Consider the following 19452-nt stretch of genomic DNA (forward strand, 5'->3'; position numbering starts at 1 on the left):
GGCACTGATATTTGTCGACTACGAGAAAGCATTCGATACCATAAGCCATCAGAAAATATTAAAAGCATTGAGAGAGTGCCAAATAGACCATCGCTACACTAACATAATCAAATATATCTACCAAAATGCCATAGCTAGCGTAAGACTATGTGAACAAGAAACAAATAAATTCTATATACAGTGAGGAGTACGGCAAGGAGACACCGTCTCTCCAAAGCTAATCACGACGCTTTTAGAACATACTTGTAAGAAGGCACATCTGAATGAGCATATTATCAACATAAATGGAGAGAAGCTCAGTCATTAAGATCACGTTTCCTTGGAGGTCGGACTAATTATTAACATGAACAAGACGCAAATAATGATTAATCTGGTGCTAAATCGAAATAATGCTGTTGATGGAAGTCAAATTGTGCAGACTACATCGTATAAGTACTTAGGACATGAAATTCGGTTGGGCAGAGATAACCAGACATGTGAGCTCCCACGTCGCATAGGATTAGCCTGGGCAGCGTTTGGTAAATTAAACTATGTATTTAAATCGGATCTACCCATATGCTTCGAAAGGAAAATCTTTTACCAATGTGTGTTACCTGTACTCACTTATGGAGCGGAAACATAAACACTCATAAAAAAGGAAGTGAATAAATTCGCGTGACTCAGAGGGCTATGGAGCGCCAGATGTTGGGTGTCTCGCTAAGGGACCGAATTCCAAACGAAGAAATACGTCGTAGAACAAAAACAACAGACGCCATCGAAAAATTCGCGTCGCTAAACTGGAATTGGGCAGGACACGTCGCCAGATTATCAGACAACCGATGGACAAAACGTATTGTCGAGTGGAGACCAAGGCAAGAAGCAATACGAAGCAAAGGACGCCCACCAACTAAATGGACTGACGACCTGAAGCGACCTGTTAGCTAAAACTGTATGCAAGCCGCACAAGACAGACAGATGGAAAGAACCGAGGGAGACCTATGTCCAGCAGTGGACGCATACAGGTTGATGATGATGATGACAAGCAAGTTTTGCTTTTTAATTTTGGTTTAAAATTATTTAACGTCTTTTATTTGTGCGTAGAAGATAAGGCGTACCTACACATGAAGTCCTAACAATAAAATTGGCATCTAGTGTAATTTCGTAATTACACGATTGAGGTGACGTTTTGTTGTTACAAACTCAATTAATGTATTTTTTCCATTGCAACCGTAGACTTGTGAACAGGTGCCTTATTCTAATTAAAAATTATTTACTGCTGCATCAATTTAAGTCATGTCTCGTTGGTTTTGTCGCTAATTCGTTGCAACAAATTCGCATATCACTCGCCGTTTATTGTTTTCCTTTTTTTTTAAGTTATTTTCCTGTCTAGTATTTTTATACATTTTCCAAATTAGATACCGCCATTTGCTTTTTAGTTATGTCATTTTAAAATGTATGAAATATCAAAATTCCAGTACTAAAAATAGAATACAGTTTAAATTAACATTATTAACGCCATTGTCTTTATAAATAGTCTACAAATAAGTTAAAAGTATTTGTTTTCACAATTAGCAGGTTTTAGTGTAGTATTCGCCTAGATTCGAATGCACAGTTTACGTGTGAAAAACGCTAGTTGTAGAAAATTATTTTTTTATAGTTAATACTCGATATATTGGAAAAGACTACGGAAGTCCTAACAAGTGTAACTTTTTTGACATAAAAAAAAGATAAAGACTAAAAGAAAAATTGTTTAATAGGTGAGCACGAAAATGTGTATTTGATATACAAGAAGACAATATAGATAACTCACCCTACCTAGGCTTGAACTCCTTTGTCAAAAACCATGTAAGAAGGGATTATGTACCGAGAATACAACCAATTACGATGTGGCTCAATGGCTTAATATGTCAGGATTAAGGCAAGCACAAAAGTTGTAAAATTATCGTCTGAACACTGAAGTGCCTTTTCGAAATTAGCAATACTTATAGTAAAATATTGAGAAAAATCAAACCAAAAAACTCACAATCTTATATAAATAATGATGTTATATTATACATATATAAAGTTTAGTGCGATCGGTTTCGATGTTTATCTGTTATCCATCATCACCAAGCCATACAAATTTGAACCAAGATAACAATACACGGCTACACGCTGCACAGGATCGCCACCAAGCCAAAAGATCTTCTACCACCCGTTCTACCAACTAATGTTGTTCATGAATTATGTTTAACTGTATATTATTTGTTACTATATTTGTTAATTTTAATTTTGGATACAGCAATATAAACTTAAACATCAAAACCAACATTTCTAGCATAGTAAAATTTTAAAATGGACTTAATAACACAGAATAAAAATATAAATAAAAGCAGCAGACCAGTTCATAGGTAGAATGATAGAAGATGTAAGTAGTGTTGTTACTATTGTCACGTTCTACAATAGTGATGAATAGTCTCATGAATATATGACATAAAGTTAAAATTTTTCTTCAAAATCCATTAATTTAAAAAAAGAGCACTAAATTTTATGGGAAAAAGTATTTGTCTAATTGGGCATTTCAACTTTACCTCCCGCAGTAAAGGGGATACAATTTCTATAGTACTTATATCGGAACGGAAATTCATGTTGCGTTATTTTAAAAGTTGGCAAAAACCAGTAAAGAAAGATTTCAAAGCGGCATGGAACACAGTAGCACGCTATGGAGGATGAAATTTATAAAAAAATAATTAAAAAATGTTACAAAACCCCCTTCCAAGAGAGGAAACTGGTGGAGAGGAAAGATAACGGTTTCCGATCAAAAACTAGGGTTACATTTTTTTATTTCCTTAAAAGTTATCCAAAGACACGCCTTGGACAAAAAAATTGTCATTGGCAACATCATCATGAAGAACTGAAGTAACCCAACGTCAAAGCAGTAAATATGTTCGACGTAAGCCTCGAAAAAAAAATAGCTATCAGACATGTAAAAACCTTAAAAGCAGTATTCATAAGTATTTCGGCAAGATAAATTGGAGGATGAGACATGTTTAGACATTTCTAATCCAAAACACAAATGAATATGTACAAAATGGATTTCAAAAGAATAAAATTCATCCGGCAGTAAAAAGGGTAGGAAAAGAAGCAAAAAATAAGCCCATGGTTGTTTGTTGATCGCTACGCGTATCACACGCCTAATTAAATTAATTAATTAATTAAAGTACACAATCGGTAAGGTCACAATCGGGTTGAAGTTAACATAAGAAAAAAGGCTTCAAAGTCGTAATAAGTAAAAAGTCTAGTAAAAAAATTTTCATAAGAAAAAAAAAGAGTTCATAAAGAATTAAAGTGTTTTTTCCTTCTTTTGTGATGACTGCGGGAACTGAACCCATTTGCCAAACTATTTTTTGTTGATCTTAATATATCTGTGACGATAATGCGGCGCCATATTATATCGTTTTTTTTTTATAATGTTATTATAGATATTTTTATGTTTATTCTTAATTTTTATTTTTTTTAATTTTTTTTATGAATTCAAGTGTCATAAAGTAAGAAGATTTAGGAGGAATTTGCCTGTCTTTCTTAAAGGTTCGACGGATCTCCCTCGCGACAACTAGTAACGACAAAACAAATTCCGAAATAAGGAAGGAAGATGGTAAAGGTTCACTAAGATTTATGGGAGAAGTTATGTGCGTCTAATTGGGCGTTTCAACTTTACCTCCCGCGGTTTAGAGGATACAGTGTATGTTGGAGGATGAAATTTATAAAAAAAATTATAAACAAAAAAAAATTAAAAAATCGAGGTACCTAATCTTAAATAGAACCATGGTATTTAAAATGGGGGATAACACAAGAATGCTAAGCATAAAAAACGTGCATAGATAAAATCAAAAACAGTACGTGACAAATTAAATAAACCTAATATTGTTCTGAAGCTATTTTCTTGTGGAATTTTAAAGTAATTACTATTTAAATGGGAATAAGCCAAGATTTCAAAGATTTCCGAAGTGGAAATTGAAACGTCAATAAACTTACTTTAACCTTTAATTGTGGCTTATTCCCATTTAAATAGTAATTACTTTAAATAAACCTACTTTTATTAAACGTTTGTTAATTAAAAAGAAAAATGATGCATAGATGCATAAAACACAGTATCTATTACTGCAGATTACTTTTTGCCTTGCGAACATTGCAACATTTTGTCTTGCATTATGCAAGACAAATGGATGTAAAATCTACACATAACCTAATAATTTGCGAATAGGTCGTAGAATAATTTCTTAGAAAAGAAGCTAAAGGAGTCAATTTATAAATGTTTTTTAGACTATCCTTTATAAAATGTAAGCCGATATCAAAGTTATTCGTACTTTCCTAGCAGAAATAAAGCATTTATCGAATTTCTGTAACACATAGAACAGACTTACACGACTAAAAATAACTTTTTGGCATCAAACGTAAATAAAATGTTTAAATTGTACTAAGGTGATAGGAAGACGCCAAACTGTCTATTGAAAATGTTCTATTTTGTCTGGACGAAGATCGGAAATATGTAAAATGTCGCGTCTAAGGAATTATTGACACTCGTAACTCTTTTTTTTATTTCTAGAAGCTACAGATGTGCACCTTAAAATTTTTAAAATTTTTTGCGATATATTCAAAAATAGTCCCGTCACAATATGTATTCACTATTACAGAATTTACGTAGGAGGCCGTACTTAATATAGCTAAATATAGTCCAAATCACAAGGAACTTGTATATAAAGAACCAAGAAACTATGAAAAAATCAAGTGTGTTGAAGTGAACACATTTAGAGCAGGGTTGGATATAAACCAGATAGTCAGGTTTTTTGACCTTAGTAGGTTCAAGAACTATTTAGCCAGCCAATAAAAACAGTGAACTTTTAAACTTCCTTTAAATTTATATCTGGCAATTTCCTATTTCGTTCATTTACTCAATTTCCTAACCTTCCCATTGAAAACACTATTGGTGACGGTACAAAATGGATTGAACATGGACACACGCTTCACGCTAAAGTGCCTTTTCATAGCAACTTAAAAAAAAACAATACAGGCAACGGTTAAAGGTAAATAACATAAAAGGAGAGACAATAGAACTGTTTAAATACCACTGCCAAAAGGCAGTTTAAATTTTCCGTTTGATACGATTGAAAAATTCCCTTAAAGTCGATCTAATAATAATTGTGGTCCGACTGTTTAAGAAACAACGTTCTGCAGCAGTATGATTTTTTGCTGTGAGATGGCTTGAAATAATTTTGCAATTTAACTGGCGAACTTTTTGCAATTTGTAGCAATGGTACTTGTTTCTTTTTACAATATTTTGTACAGTTCCAGCACCACTACCAATTTCTCTTGAAATTATGGTGCTGTTACAACGAAAATTGATTTCAGCTAGACTACATACAGCAGTTTCACGCTGTTCCCGCTCCTCATTAATTGCACGAGCTGGTTGATTTCCATCTATATTACTATCCGTGCATTTTCTACAATTCTTAACACAACCAGTTTTTTCAAATTTAGAAATATTGTGAATTGTAGATTTTGTTGGTACAGGGCCTTCGAATGAAAACGGAAACCTACCGATTATATCTTCGGCACTACTTCCAGAATAGTGCCATTTAATAAATTTTATGTTCAGTGTAAAGATTACCATTTTCTTATCTTGAAATATCTATTTCTTTATTCTTTTTGCGAATAAAACCAGAATTATTACTAATGAAAAAATTAACGTATATTTGACGTTTCCGTTATCAAAACTTAATGTGACTTTGACAAAACTAGAATTCAATTTAATGGGTGTTAAAAAACAAGCTCGTATGTCGGTACTAATTTCATACTATATTCGGTCTCTCTCTGTTAGCATAACAACCTCATACTGTTCTTTTCGCACTAATCTAAAAAAATTGTGGAAAGGCAACTTAACAATCGGGTTTAATCGAAATAAATTCTTTAGCATGTTTTGCATATATTACAGATTATCTCAAAAATAATGTAAATATACTGAAAACATTAAAATATTAAACAGTTTTTAATATTTCATACACGATCGGAATTCAGGTCACAGATAAGGCAATCGCGATCACATAACGTTTGGCTTCATTTGAGAGAGTTTTTAGTTTCTCTGATAGTAGAAGAATCTAACACTTCCAATAAAAAATAAGGAAGTGAAGGCATTTTATGATGGTATGTTTAATTTTAGAATGCAATAAGATATCGATAAGTTGGCTATTTCGCTTATCTAAAAAGAATGGGTATAGTATACGAGGACTTTTCTGTGAATTGTTAGAAAACATTAAATTTCCAATTTTTTAATAACTGTATTGTTGAAGTCGCAGATCGAAAACAGATTCAATTTAATCTAAGACAGCTAAGACAGAAAAAAATATAAGGATAAAGAAGTAATAAGTGAATGTGATGTACATTTAAGATTTCCGCGGTTAGTACACCTAAGAACCTATTCATACATCTATTCAGTACCCTTAAGCTAATTAATACACGAGCACTATCCACATCAATGCTAAAATTCACATGATGGCTACGATATGTTGATACATTCGTCATTTGTCCCCACGGCAGGGATGCTTTAGTGTCTTTTCAAATCTATCTGAATGGTATACATCCTAGTATCCAGTTCACGATGGAGATGAAAATTGATCATCCCTACCGTTACTCGATGTTATCATAAAGAAAAACCAATTCCAAGGTTTTCATCACTCTGTTTATCGAAAACTCACCCATACCAATATTGTTACTTGCATGCCAACTCTCATCACCCACCTTCACAAATTAATTCAGCCATTAATACCCTTGTCTTCAGATCTGATGAGCTCTCTAGTTCTTTAACACGCCCTCATCCAAAATGATTATCGCGAAAATCACATCAATAGGAGCATCCATAGACATCAATCTCCCCGTCAATCTTAACCCAAAGAGTCAGACCCTCATCATACGAAAGCTTTTCTTCCTTACATCAAAGTTATCCCTAACTAAATCCACAAAATCCTTACATCAAGAGAAATAAAGACAATATTTACCACGAAACCAAATCGTTCATCTCTTGTCCGATCAATCACAGACAACATTCCAAATGAACAACACGGCGTTTACGAAATTCCTTGTGTAGACTGCCTCTGATCTTATATAGGCCAAACAAATCGTAGAATCCAAAATAGGATTTATGAACATTCCATTTCCGTTCGCAATTCCGATTCAATTTCATACAGGTCACAAAGTTGATTTTGAACTCCATAACCATAGCCCCCATCCGCTTCTATAAACCAAGAATTATCCAAGCAGCCATTTAAATTGAAAAAGGCCAAATTGTCTCAATACAGATTTCTCATAAAGAAACTATTGTCCGCTTGACCCTCTAATCAAAATCTCGCCGTCAGATATGTTCGCGCCAACTCCCACCCAAACCACGTCACCATCTACGGTAAAAATAAACCGTCGGTTGTTCCCAGTAGCAGCAATGCAGTGATTAGTGATCAGTGTACGATGTCGAAAGTGATAATCGACGCGGTTCAACCCGGAAGCCTGTTGAGGTTAATGAATGCTTAGAGTATAGAGTAAGTTTGAATTAAACCAGACATTATTACAAAAGATACATCAGAGGACTTATAAGAATTTAAAAAAAATTAGTGAAAGAACACATACCAATACATAGCACGAAAGTAAAAAAACATAAACAAAACAAAAGATCCAATGCCTGGGAACCACTTGCATTTGCACAGACCATCACTGTAAACGTTCTTTAGCAACCTTGTAACTTTGACGTTAGGTGTAGCCTTTTCTCTAAGAGAAGCTAGTGACTTCCGGGAGAGTGAATGCCATTTTACATCAATAAAGGAGTTTTATAAGGAAAAATATATAATATTTCCTCTTTAACATCCAGTTCTCTAATCCCATGCCTAGTTTTAAAATTTTTGAGCTAACCTTAGCTTGCTTTAAAGTCTCTACGACCACCAAGTTTTTCATTTATTTTGATCGCCTTTTCTCAAATTAGCGGACCAGAAATAGGCTGTCCTAAACTTCGTCTTTATGAAAACCAAATGTACATGGCGTTCAAAAAATAGTCTAATGCACCATTTTCTGGGGTTCTTGTTGTTTTCCTCTTCTGAATATTACATATATACAACTACTAAAATAGAAATATTTGGAAATAAATAGAAAATTTTAATTACCACATGGTTTACCACATGAATGTTTTAATTTGTTTGCATCGCCTACTAAAACCAATTTTCATAATATCCCTTGTACTTTAGATGTCTTTAAATTATACAAATAGGAAAATGCAGTACCCGTATATTTAAGACTATTTAAAACACATATTTGTGATTACAAACGAGTCATTAGTATTATCAATAGTTTTGCTGATTAATTATTAGAAATTGGAATTTATATAGGTACCTACATTACTTTAGTCGTCAGGGACGAAAATACCACTGAACCTCTAAAAATCATACGAACAAGCTGAATCTGAACGCCGTAGAAAAAAATGTTTCAAATAAAAAATGTAGCTGAGATAACTTTGAACAAAAATGTTTATTAGCATTTTTTATTTAGAATGAACCGTTCTCTCAGATACAACGCTTGAAGCGACAGGCGATTTTGAATGTCAGTTATGCGCGCGAAATCAATTTTAAATAAAATTTGTCTCATATCGACAAAAATCAAAAGGTGGTGAGTGCAGCTTTCGTATTCAATTTTTGTGTTTTGCCGCGAATGAAGTCAGTTTTTATAAAGGTGTTAAATAAATAAACGTTGCGCGATTATTGCCATTAACTGTATCACTTTAAATGACTAGTCACTATAAAATTTCGATTACTAGAGTCTAATCTTTAAAACCTATAGCATGAAAATTCGGTTTTGAGTTTTGGCAACAAATGTGAGTTATTTGAAATATGACTAAACAACGCTGAATTTAAACTTTGACATTACAAATGATCTAAAACATTTAAAACTGCTTCTTTTCGATTACATAAGTACGTTTTTCCAATTCCAGCTAATATCGTCTTCGTGAAGGTATTTCCCGTGACGTGCAATTGTTTGTAATGTGAAAGTTTGAATTCTGCGTTTTTAAGCATATTTCAAATGCTTCATATTTGTTGCCAAAATTCGGAATAGAAATTTCATATTATGGGTTTGGAAGATTAGACCCCAAAAATGAAAATTCCACTAATGGAAGTGATACATTTTATTGATCTCATGAAAAATGTTAAAAAATGGCCCAAATCGCACGTTTATTTATTGAACAATTTTATAGAAACTGACATCATTTGTATCAAACTACAAAAATTGCATACAAAAGCTGCACTCTTCACCTTTAAAACGCATTTTGTTTTATGTCGATAGGACACTCTGATCAAAAGATATCGAATTTTTACTGTAGAGTTGATACAAATTTTATTTAAAACTGATTTCGCGCGTGTACGGACATTCAAAATTGCCGGTCGCTTCAAGCGTTGTTTCTGAGAGAACGTTTCATTCTACATAAAAAATGGTAATAAACATTTTTGTTCAAAATTATCTCAGCTACATTTTTTATTTAAAACATTTTTCTCTACGACTTGGTCGTAAACATCTACACAAATTGTTGGTTAAATTGATTTTTTCCGTTTTTTCCACCTATGAGGGGAGCTTTTAGGGGGAGGCTCGTGTATAAAAGTAGTGAACTTTTTTGCATATTATTTGGCGTTCTAAAATTAACATTCTCTGCAAAATTCAGCTTGTTCGTATGATTTTTAGAGGTTCAATGGTATTTTCATCGACGACTGGAGTAAAGAAGCTTTTAAAAAATTATTTAAACTATATGGATGTCCTTCTTGACGCATGATCTCTTCTCTAGAATAATTAAATTACTTTACATAATTTACTTTATATACTTTATTGAAGAAGATAAGATTTTATTGCGTCAAGTGAGTAGTTTTCATGCAGTAGTCAATGTCGTTTGATATTACATCTAGTAATCAGTAGGATATTATGTGGAATGGAAATCAGGTTTTATAATGTTTTGCATGCAAAGGCATCAGGTACGCAAACTGAAAATACTCGGAAAAAGTCAGATGCATAATTAACGGCTAGATTCTTAAATTAGTTAGAAGGAATTAGAAAATAGTATGATGTGTTCCTTACATTATTGAATTACATTTTTAAATAACGTCTGACGTTTCGATTTCCACTCTGGAAATCGTTAAAAAAAAAAAGATTATTTAAGTAGGTTATGTTTCGTAAAATTGATAGTCGAAATAATGTGAGGGTGGTGTTTTTTTCGAACTTCTGACTGTTTTGTGTGTGTTTTTTTTGTATTATTTGTTTATATAATGTGTGTTTACGTAGATTATATGTTTGTGTATCGTGTGTTGCGTATATATTGTGTGTAAATTGCAGATGATGTCTACGACTTCCTTTAACCCGCCATTGTTGGTATGTTCTTGTTGTTGTCTTCTTAATTTTTTTGCCAATACTAAAAGAAGAAGCCAAACAAGAACATACCAGTAATAGCGGATTAAAGGAATTCGCAGACATCATCTACAATTATACACAATACACAAACATATTTATGATCTATCTAAGTAATATTTTTTTTCGTATCTCTTACAAATGAGTAGAAGGACTTTCTCACACTAATGTATCTGTTTTTGATGTATGTTTCATGCTCGTTTATCCTGATATTTAGTGGTCTAGCAGTTTCTCCCACTATTTAAACAGTCATCTTATTTTCCACGTATTTCACAAACTTAAGAATTTCATTTTTTTTTAAGGGAACACGGAAAATTATTTTCGGAAAACTTTTTCCTTATATTCGAAAATTTGACACAGTAAGGCATTCATTCTTAAAAACAAAAGATATCCACAGCATCTTAAGACCAAAGTATACAATCAATGCGTACTCCCTGTTCTTACTTATGGTTCCCAAACGTGGACATTTACAAAAGCAAACATGGACAAAATCATAAAAACCCAAAGAGCAATGGAAAGACAAATGTTGCACATAAGATTAATGGATAAAAAGAGAAACGAGTGGATAAGAGAGAAAACAAAAGTGAGGGATGTTAGACAAGAAGTTGCAAAATTGAAATGGAGATTTGGAGGACACAATATATGACAAAAAGAAGACCGATGGAACAAAATTCTTATAAGTTGGAGACCGTGGGAATATAAACGAAGCAGAGGAAGGCCCCAAATGAGATGGGCAGATGATATCAAGAAGCACGTGGGCTCTAGGTGGATGACTATAGCGACAGACAGAGAAGAATGGAACAGGATTGAGGAGGCCTATGTCCAAAGATGGACCGAAGAAGGCTAATTAGATAGATAGATAGACGGCATTCATACACAAAGTTTAGGATCGGTATACAGATAAATTTTTTGCATCGCCGTACATTTCCGCTGGAACAGCAGTGAGAAATCTAAGGCGCAACCCAATTTGAACCCCCATGCTTTGAGTACCGATAAGAATTGGTGCCATAGTTTCTAAGTTGCTATTACATATTGTAGTACTGATTTATACGCGATTCATGTTGGGTCCAATAATCCCCTAAAAATGTCCCATAGGCTTGTAATCTACTACGAAAATCGTAAAACTTAATTACTAGCTGACTTTTTATGAAAGCAATCAATAAAGAATAGAAACATTAGTATCCAACATCCGTCATGGATAAGAGGTAGTAGAATGCTGAAGTGAGATCGTGATATTTTAATACATACGGTTCATGATATCAGTAATGAATCAACATCTATAAAATAAAACAAAACTAGAATTTATTATATAGTTTATAGTATATTATATATATAAAAATATATTCAACATTACTCACTACATTATCAGTTAAGAATTAGTAACAGAAAACCAATATTTTTAAAGTAATAATATACAAGCTGATTAAACACGTTCTCGACATACCAAAGGCATGAATTAATACAATGGCTCATAGAAATCAACAGCCAAGAAAAAAAAATGGAGAATGGAATTTACTTATAGTTAACCTCTTCGGAAAACGGTAAAAATGAGAGGAAGTGATGAAAGAAACTAATACGGTAATTTTAAAATAGTTTAAATTATCGCATTGTATAAAACGTCATCAAAACGATAATTATTTAAAACTTCTAAAAGATGCATCATTCATAGAATTCTGATATCTTGATATCTTATACCTTGTTAGACAGTTTTTTATGTAAAATTCTCTGAAGAACAAACTGGTTTGATCTAAATAATAGTAAGGAATAAATATTACCTCTTTATTAGGCTTTGTATGCTCCGTCTTCACAGGGGTATTAAGACCAAAATTTTCGTGATATTCCTATCTCTCTTTTGTTTTGGATTACAATCGAGTATTGCTTGGACAGTCATTCATTTTCTATTCTGTAAACATGTTGGTATAATATCTTTATTTAACAATTGTTTATATATTTTTATTTTCCCCTTCACTACACTCCTTTTTGCGTACCTACACCGATTCATGCGGACCTTCCACTGTGCGTAACATCATCTCTCCAGAAACTGATAAGAAACTGCACCGATTTTTGTTTTACGTTTTCTAATGATTCGCTTAAACTCTGGCGGTTTCCTTTTAAGTAGTATTTGATTTTTGGGAACAGGTATAAGTCGCAGGGTGCTAAATCTGGGGAATATGGTGGGTGCTCCATGACTGTGACCTTATTGTTGATCAAATAGTCCTTGTTAGAATGCACATTGTGAGGCGGCGCGTTACCATGAAGGAGGATCTAGGTGTTTTCTTTCCACATTTCGGGCCTCTTTTTGATAATTTTTTCTCGGAATTTTCGTAAAATCTTTAAATAGTAATATTCATTAACTGTCTAAGCTTATGGTACCCGTTCCATGTGAACCAAACCCCGTATATCGCAGAAAATAGTCAATATCACCTTGAATTTGGACATATTAATACCCGCTTTTTGGAAATTTGTGCTTGGCGGAGGAAGGCGATGGATAGGGACGACTGGAGAAAAATTCTTGGGGAGGCTAGGACCCACACAGGGTTGTAAAGCCAAAATGATGAATCCCCGCTTTTTTGACTGAGAGTTTTGAGTATCCCGCTGCATGGATTACTGCTTGGTTTCACGGTCATATTAAAAAATCTACGTTTTGACCCAAAATATGACCCTTACAAGAAGTCTGAGACATTTTCGATGCATTTGAAGGAGTCAGAGAAAATATCTTTACGATGCATCTTGTGCTCCGCCGTTACGAGTCTGGGTACAAGCTTAGCATAACACTCTGCTCATGTTTACTTTTCACGCAAAATTTATCTCACAGGCCGACCGTCATCTTTAACATCCTGCCAACCCCTTAAAACATTTTTCTCCAAAAGTCTGACACGGTATAGGCAATCATCTCCGTAAACTCTCTGCAAAGTATCGTAACTACTCGAGACGCGGACTTCACAAGTTTTAACAAAAACTTTAAATTCACGTTTTGCTCAATTTTATCCTAAATGTTTTCATTTTTTTTCCATTGAACACTGTTTATTTAACTCGTTTTTACTATTACAACGAGACTGTTTGTTCCAGCTGCTTGAAAATTTTACATAAGTTCACTAAAGCTCAATAAACGAAAGTCAATTTAGTAGGTCTTGTATGTCTTACAGGGATGTCGTATATTGAAAATCCGTAGTCCTTAAAAAAAAGACGTTTGTCTACAAGAACTCTTAAACCCTTAATTTTTACTATAAAATTTCAAAGTTATCATTTAAAAATGTTTGTTCTTCAGAACAACAAACCCCTGAGTGAGCTCTTATGACCTAGTGCATAATTTTTATATTAACAGCATATTAAATTTATATAAGTCATTTCCCGGTAATAAAGCCTATCCTAAAAAGATTATTTCTAAACTCAGCTTTGTGCATGTCCTGAGTTTTTTTAAGCAGCAAAAAATATTCTAAATAAATAATAAGTATCCGAATTTAAAGAAAATGTTTACATCCTTGAAATGGATTTTCTTTTGTAATATTGCCTCTGCACATATTATTTTAGACACATAATAATAAAACAAACCTAGTTTAGTAAAAATATGTGACAATATTCATTTTTATTATAGCATTCCATTAAATATGTTTTGAAACATCCTTAGCACATGACATTGTCTTATCAACTTAATAAAAATATTTTGTTTGGTACATACCTCACTAATTATTTGACTACATAATAAAGATTGCTTTTATATTATTTGTAATCACAAGATAATTATTTATAAAAACATGTTTGTTTTTATTTAAATTTATTAAGAATTTGACAGGAATTTATTATTTAAATATTGACAAAATATGAAAAATACAAATTATCTCAAGTAAATTACTTAAATCTGTTAAATCTTTTTGAATACTTTTATTAGAGCTGTTATACTTTTCCAAAAGGGCTTATGTGTAAGAAAATTATATGCAATTCCAATAAATGATAGATTATCTATTTGAAATTGAAACAAATGACTCCCCACTGAGGATGAGTATGCTTCTTACTACTTCATAGTCAACAGACATATGTAAGGACTCACAGATTGGTGAATTCTAAAATGTTTATTTATATAAAATTGAAATAATTTACCACCCAACAAAGAGAATGATTAAAAGTGAAATATGTCACCTAACAGACCAGCAAAGTGTAAATTTAAATCACTAATGGCATTATCAAATTTATGAAACATAGATTGGCAATTTAAATGTATCCTCCTAAGCACAAACTGCAAGAAATTAAAAGTTTCATGTTTATTTTATTGGCTCATGATCGTCTTCATAAATTCTTGCATTATTATATGGTAGTTTGTTTTTCTAGGTACTCTTCTAGAGGTGCTAGGTTTATACCAGAGATCTCATACTGCTGCATTCAATACTGTGCTTTAATAATAAAATATTTAAAATGTAAGATCTTTGTGAACTTATAAAGGACTTAATGTTAACAATAACATCTGATTATTTTGAAGAAGAGATACTGTAGTCTTCAATATTTTGGACAAAAGATTATGTAGATATAATATAAAGTGTTGGTTATAAATCCCATAGAGAATCTAAAATCAATAGTGATGTTCATGGACTCTATGATGATTAAGGTAAATTTACTTAAATGTAGAAAGATGATGCAGTTTAATAGTTTACTTAAGAAACACTTAATATTATCGTAGTACTTTAATATCCACTACTGTACAATATTTAGGTTAAAGTTTAGCATAAGGAACATTTATTACTCGAATGAATGAACTGGAATTTTAACTGGAATGAACCCTGAAAGGCATTGCATTTTTAACCTACAAAAGGAACTTTATAGTATAGATGTTTGTTATTTGCTAAGACACAAATTTTAATCTTTCTTCAACTATGAGACAAATTGGACTGTTTCAGAAAATGTTCTCTTGTGGACTGCCATAGAAATTACAAATTAAGCATTTCTTACTTAAATAATTACCAATAAGGAATAATAGTGTTCCATTTGATGATTTTAATTTTTTAATACTGCTATTTGGATACATAATGGGATTGTTTATTACTCTTTCTTATTCTTCAAATTTTTGTACTATTTGTAGGTCATTTCAAAGCACTTCTGTCCATTTTTATAAAAAATATTACATTTCGCCACTTCAATCTTATTTAGTCCTGCAGTCCTAGTGCATATTCTTCTTCTTCTCATTGCGCCATCTCCCTGTGAAGGTTGGCGATCCAAATGGCAATTGTAGTTTTGGAAACTGCTGCGCGAAAGATCTCTGCGGATGAGCGGTCGAACCATCTCCTCAGGTCTTTCAGCCATGAGTTCTGGCGTCTTCCTACTGATCTTTTGCCCTGTACTTTTCCTTCCAGTATAACTTGAAGTAATTCATATCTTTCGCCTCTCAGCACATGACCCAAGTATTGCATTTTCCTCTCTTTGATTGTTCATATTATAGTGCTTTGATAGTGCATATTAGTCATAACAAATTAATATACATATAATAAACAGTAACTCTAAGGAATGGCCACTTCATGGTGATTTATTATTCATTTTCATTTTCTCTGTGTTGTAAATATAATTTAAGTAGGCATTTCCTTGTAAAATTATCAGGATCATTTTGTAAGAGACAATAAAGCTATGATGCTTTCAGACATTAAGAAATGCAGTATATGAGTATTGTTTCCCTAAGACAATACTCAAGTGGTGATAATAATTAATTATTTCTGTAACCTAACTATATTGAGGAAAAAGAAAAGTTAATAACTTTTTCACTCAATCTACTTAGTTGGATTATATTTTATATACTTTTTATACCTCAATATTTTTAATAACAATAAGGGTTCTGTAGATTTCTATAAAAATTTTATGAATTTTTACATATTTTTATTTTATTTTTAATAGACCTACACATTCAATAATCTGGCACTGTGCCTCCATCTGTTTCACCTGACTTATTTCAATCATCATGGAAAAAGCTATGACCCACAATGAATGGTCAGAATCAGAATGAGGATTTAAGACAAGTGAAAAAGATTTAAATTCTTGGTTTGAAAGGATTGAAGAAACAGAGCAAATTATGACTGATGAGGAAATATGTGAAGCAGTACAAAAAGAAGAAAGCCTAGTAGAAATATTGGAGCCACCAACTACTACAACTGTAAAAGTAAAACCAGTTACAGCAATTAATTGCTTCAACAACTGTATAACATGGGCTGAAAAAATGGCATATATCTGCTAAAGTTATTATAATTCTTCAAAACATAGGAAAAAAGATTTTTAAACAAGAGCTAAATTGAACAAAAACCAACCTAAATTAAGGATTATTTTAAAGGTATGGTAAAGGTATGGTACAGTTATAAAAAAAAATTAACCTATTCCCTATATGAAGAGCTTTATTTTATTTATTATGAATTTTTCTATACAATCCACCAGTAATCTGAACATTACAATAATCAGACACCCTCTGGCTTTTAATAGTGCTAGATTAGTGAGATTCTACTGTGTAGTGTATTCCCAAACTTTATAGATATATTCCTTGTGCTTTCTAGTTTCTTGTTTAGAGTATTACACCCTACAATCTAGCAATGGTTCTTTTTTAGAAACACTACTTCAATTCTGTATATTCTAAGTATAGACAGAGAACTATGAACACAGTGTGTTCATAGTTCTCTGGTATAGATCAGAATCACAAGACATAGAAAGAACATACACCAATTTTAGTTCTAAAAATTGAAAAATTACAGAAAATAATGGAAAGTCAGTTAAAATAACTCTAAAAAATAATGATAGGTTTAAAGCGTCTATCTTCTTTGGGTTTATTGTCAGGTTAGTTAGGTTAGGTCGTCATTGACATTTGAATGGATTAAATACTTAGGAGGAATATGTTTCAGTATACATTTTTTAAAAGAGATCTTGTCAAGCTTTAAATAATCTTGGTTAAATTAATATATCAAAACCCTTACAATTTCATCCATATCCACTTATTTGTTTATAATAGAAACATAGCATTAACTTTATTTCATTAAGTGAGTAAAACCATTAAACTCGCAACAGTAAAATATTTATTGTAACAACAGTCTCCTAAATTTTTATTTTTTCCTTTATTTGGTATTATTACTATAAAAATTGTACAATTCCAATGACAGATGAAATTGTTTTAGTTTTGTTGACTTCTTCTGGTTATTGGATTAAAAGTTAAAAAAAGCTCTCTCTGTCTTTCCTGTATATATACTGACAGATATAAAAAATATCTGTCATACTTATTACTCATTAGTGCTACATGGAGTTCCCCAAAAACACTGAATTGTTTGTAAATAAAGTTGCCTCCATTTAAAAATAACCCTGGTTTCTAAAGTATGTATTCCTCATTTGTAAGTATTACAGAATTGACGACTATATTCGAGATTACTGGTTTACAACATGCTAAATCAAATCAATCAGTTTACATTCATCGACCTCGCCTTTTGGAATTTTGCCGCCACGTTTAATAGTAGGAGGTCGGCTTGAAGTCAGGAATGTTAATTATATTTAAAAAATTACAACTGCTACTATCATCCGAGCATTCATACACTTTCTCTTGATAAACGAATCTCGTCTCAGTGGCTTGAAAATAAAATTTAAAAAACGTAATGTACCAAATACCTATTAAATCTGCAATTCGATTTTGTGAAAACGCGAATTCCACAACTCTGAAAATTTCACAAGATTCTTAATTTGCATTTCATTTGGTGACGCAAAACGTACATATTCACGGAAAGATTGTAAATATTTTTAGACACAACAATCTAATATTTATCTTTTCGATTACACATATTTTCTTCGAGGCGGCAGCACTAGTGCTTGTGTTTTTGAATATTAAATACCAAGAGATTTTTAAATAACTACAACACTACAGCAATTACTCTACTTTATGACCCTTAAGTTAAGTTACTTATTGACTTTGAATAATTTAAACACTTTTTAAAAATAAACAAAAAATATTCAGTTAACTTTTACAATGAGGTGAATTCTTGGGTAGGTTTGGAATGTCATTTAATTAAAATATTTGTGTCATTGGTTTTTTAACCCAAAAGTAAGTAATGACTGATATGTATAGCAATTATCAGGAGAAAAATATATAAGATTATGATAAAAATGAAATTCTGAAAATGTCATTCAACTTTTTAACCAGCAAAGAGATAGTGCAATGGAATGCGACTATTCCTACCTGTCTCTGGGGTCAATCCACGTAGTTTTCTTTGATATGTGGTCGATGAAATAAATTTTACCATCATAGTCCCGTCCGTAATCCCAACCGTCGGGCAATGGAATCTCACCATTTCGTTTTCTCGGCATAATTCACAAATTAATCCATTCAATCCACAATAACTAGCACACACAACACTGACTACGCGGCCATGTTGAATACCACATTATCAGCTTTACAACGTTGCCGTAGCGGTATAACCTCAAATCTTTGAATCGACATTATTGCGCTCGAGTAGGCAAGAATTTTGCGGTTACAATTATATAGTTCAAATAATAATTTATCATCTTTTAGAACTGCGAATTAAATAATTTTAGGCGATTATGATTTTATTAGGATGTCGATTTAACAAACGTTTCAAATTACAAACATTATCGGCATTAAAAATAAAACTGACAATTATTAATAAGCTTGTTTATAACTATTATCAAAAAGATAAAAACGCACGAGTATGAAGGCTTTTAGTTTGGAATGTATGCTTAATTTTATCGATTACAAATAATAAATATAAATATGCGAACTATCAAAGATCACTTATGTGCGTCAGTATTTTTAATTCATACATATTTTAAAATTTTAGAGGTCGGGATATACGTATTTTCATTATCAGCTAGAAACCCTTTAAACATTGTATTCAACAGACTTTACTATAAAAGTAGATGGTTTATCTTTCGATGGGGGTATATTATATGTCTCATTTTATTATTCCCCATATAATAAAGAATAGTTGGGAATATTCAAAAAAGAGTAACAAAAGCATTACAAAATCTTGACGGGGTGAAAAAATCTGACTGTAG

At 32.1% G+C, this 19452-nt stretch overlaps 1 protein-coding gene across 1 annotated transcript in view; it reads right to left on the reverse strand.

The window, feature by feature from the left end:
- kibra (WW and C2 domain containing protein kibra) overlaps positions 1-19025 on the reverse strand; it is a 131994-nt gene extending 112969 nt beyond the window's left edge. The window contains exon 1 of the mRNA XM_072520370.1: positions 18617-19025. Coding sequence (XP_072376471.1) covers positions 18617-18744 — 128 coding nt within the window. The 5' untranslated portion in view covers positions 18745-19025. The remainder of the gene's footprint in view (positions 1-18616) is intronic.
- Positions 19026-19452: the final 427 nt, after the last annotated feature.

The sequence above is a fragment of the Diabrotica undecimpunctata genome, chromosome 1 (genome assembly GCF_040954645.1).
Source record: "Diabrotica undecimpunctata isolate CICGRU chromosome 1, icDiaUnde3, whole genome shotgun sequence".
NCBI lineage: Eukaryota > Metazoa > Arthropoda > Insecta > Coleoptera > Chrysomelidae > Diabrotica > Diabrotica undecimpunctata.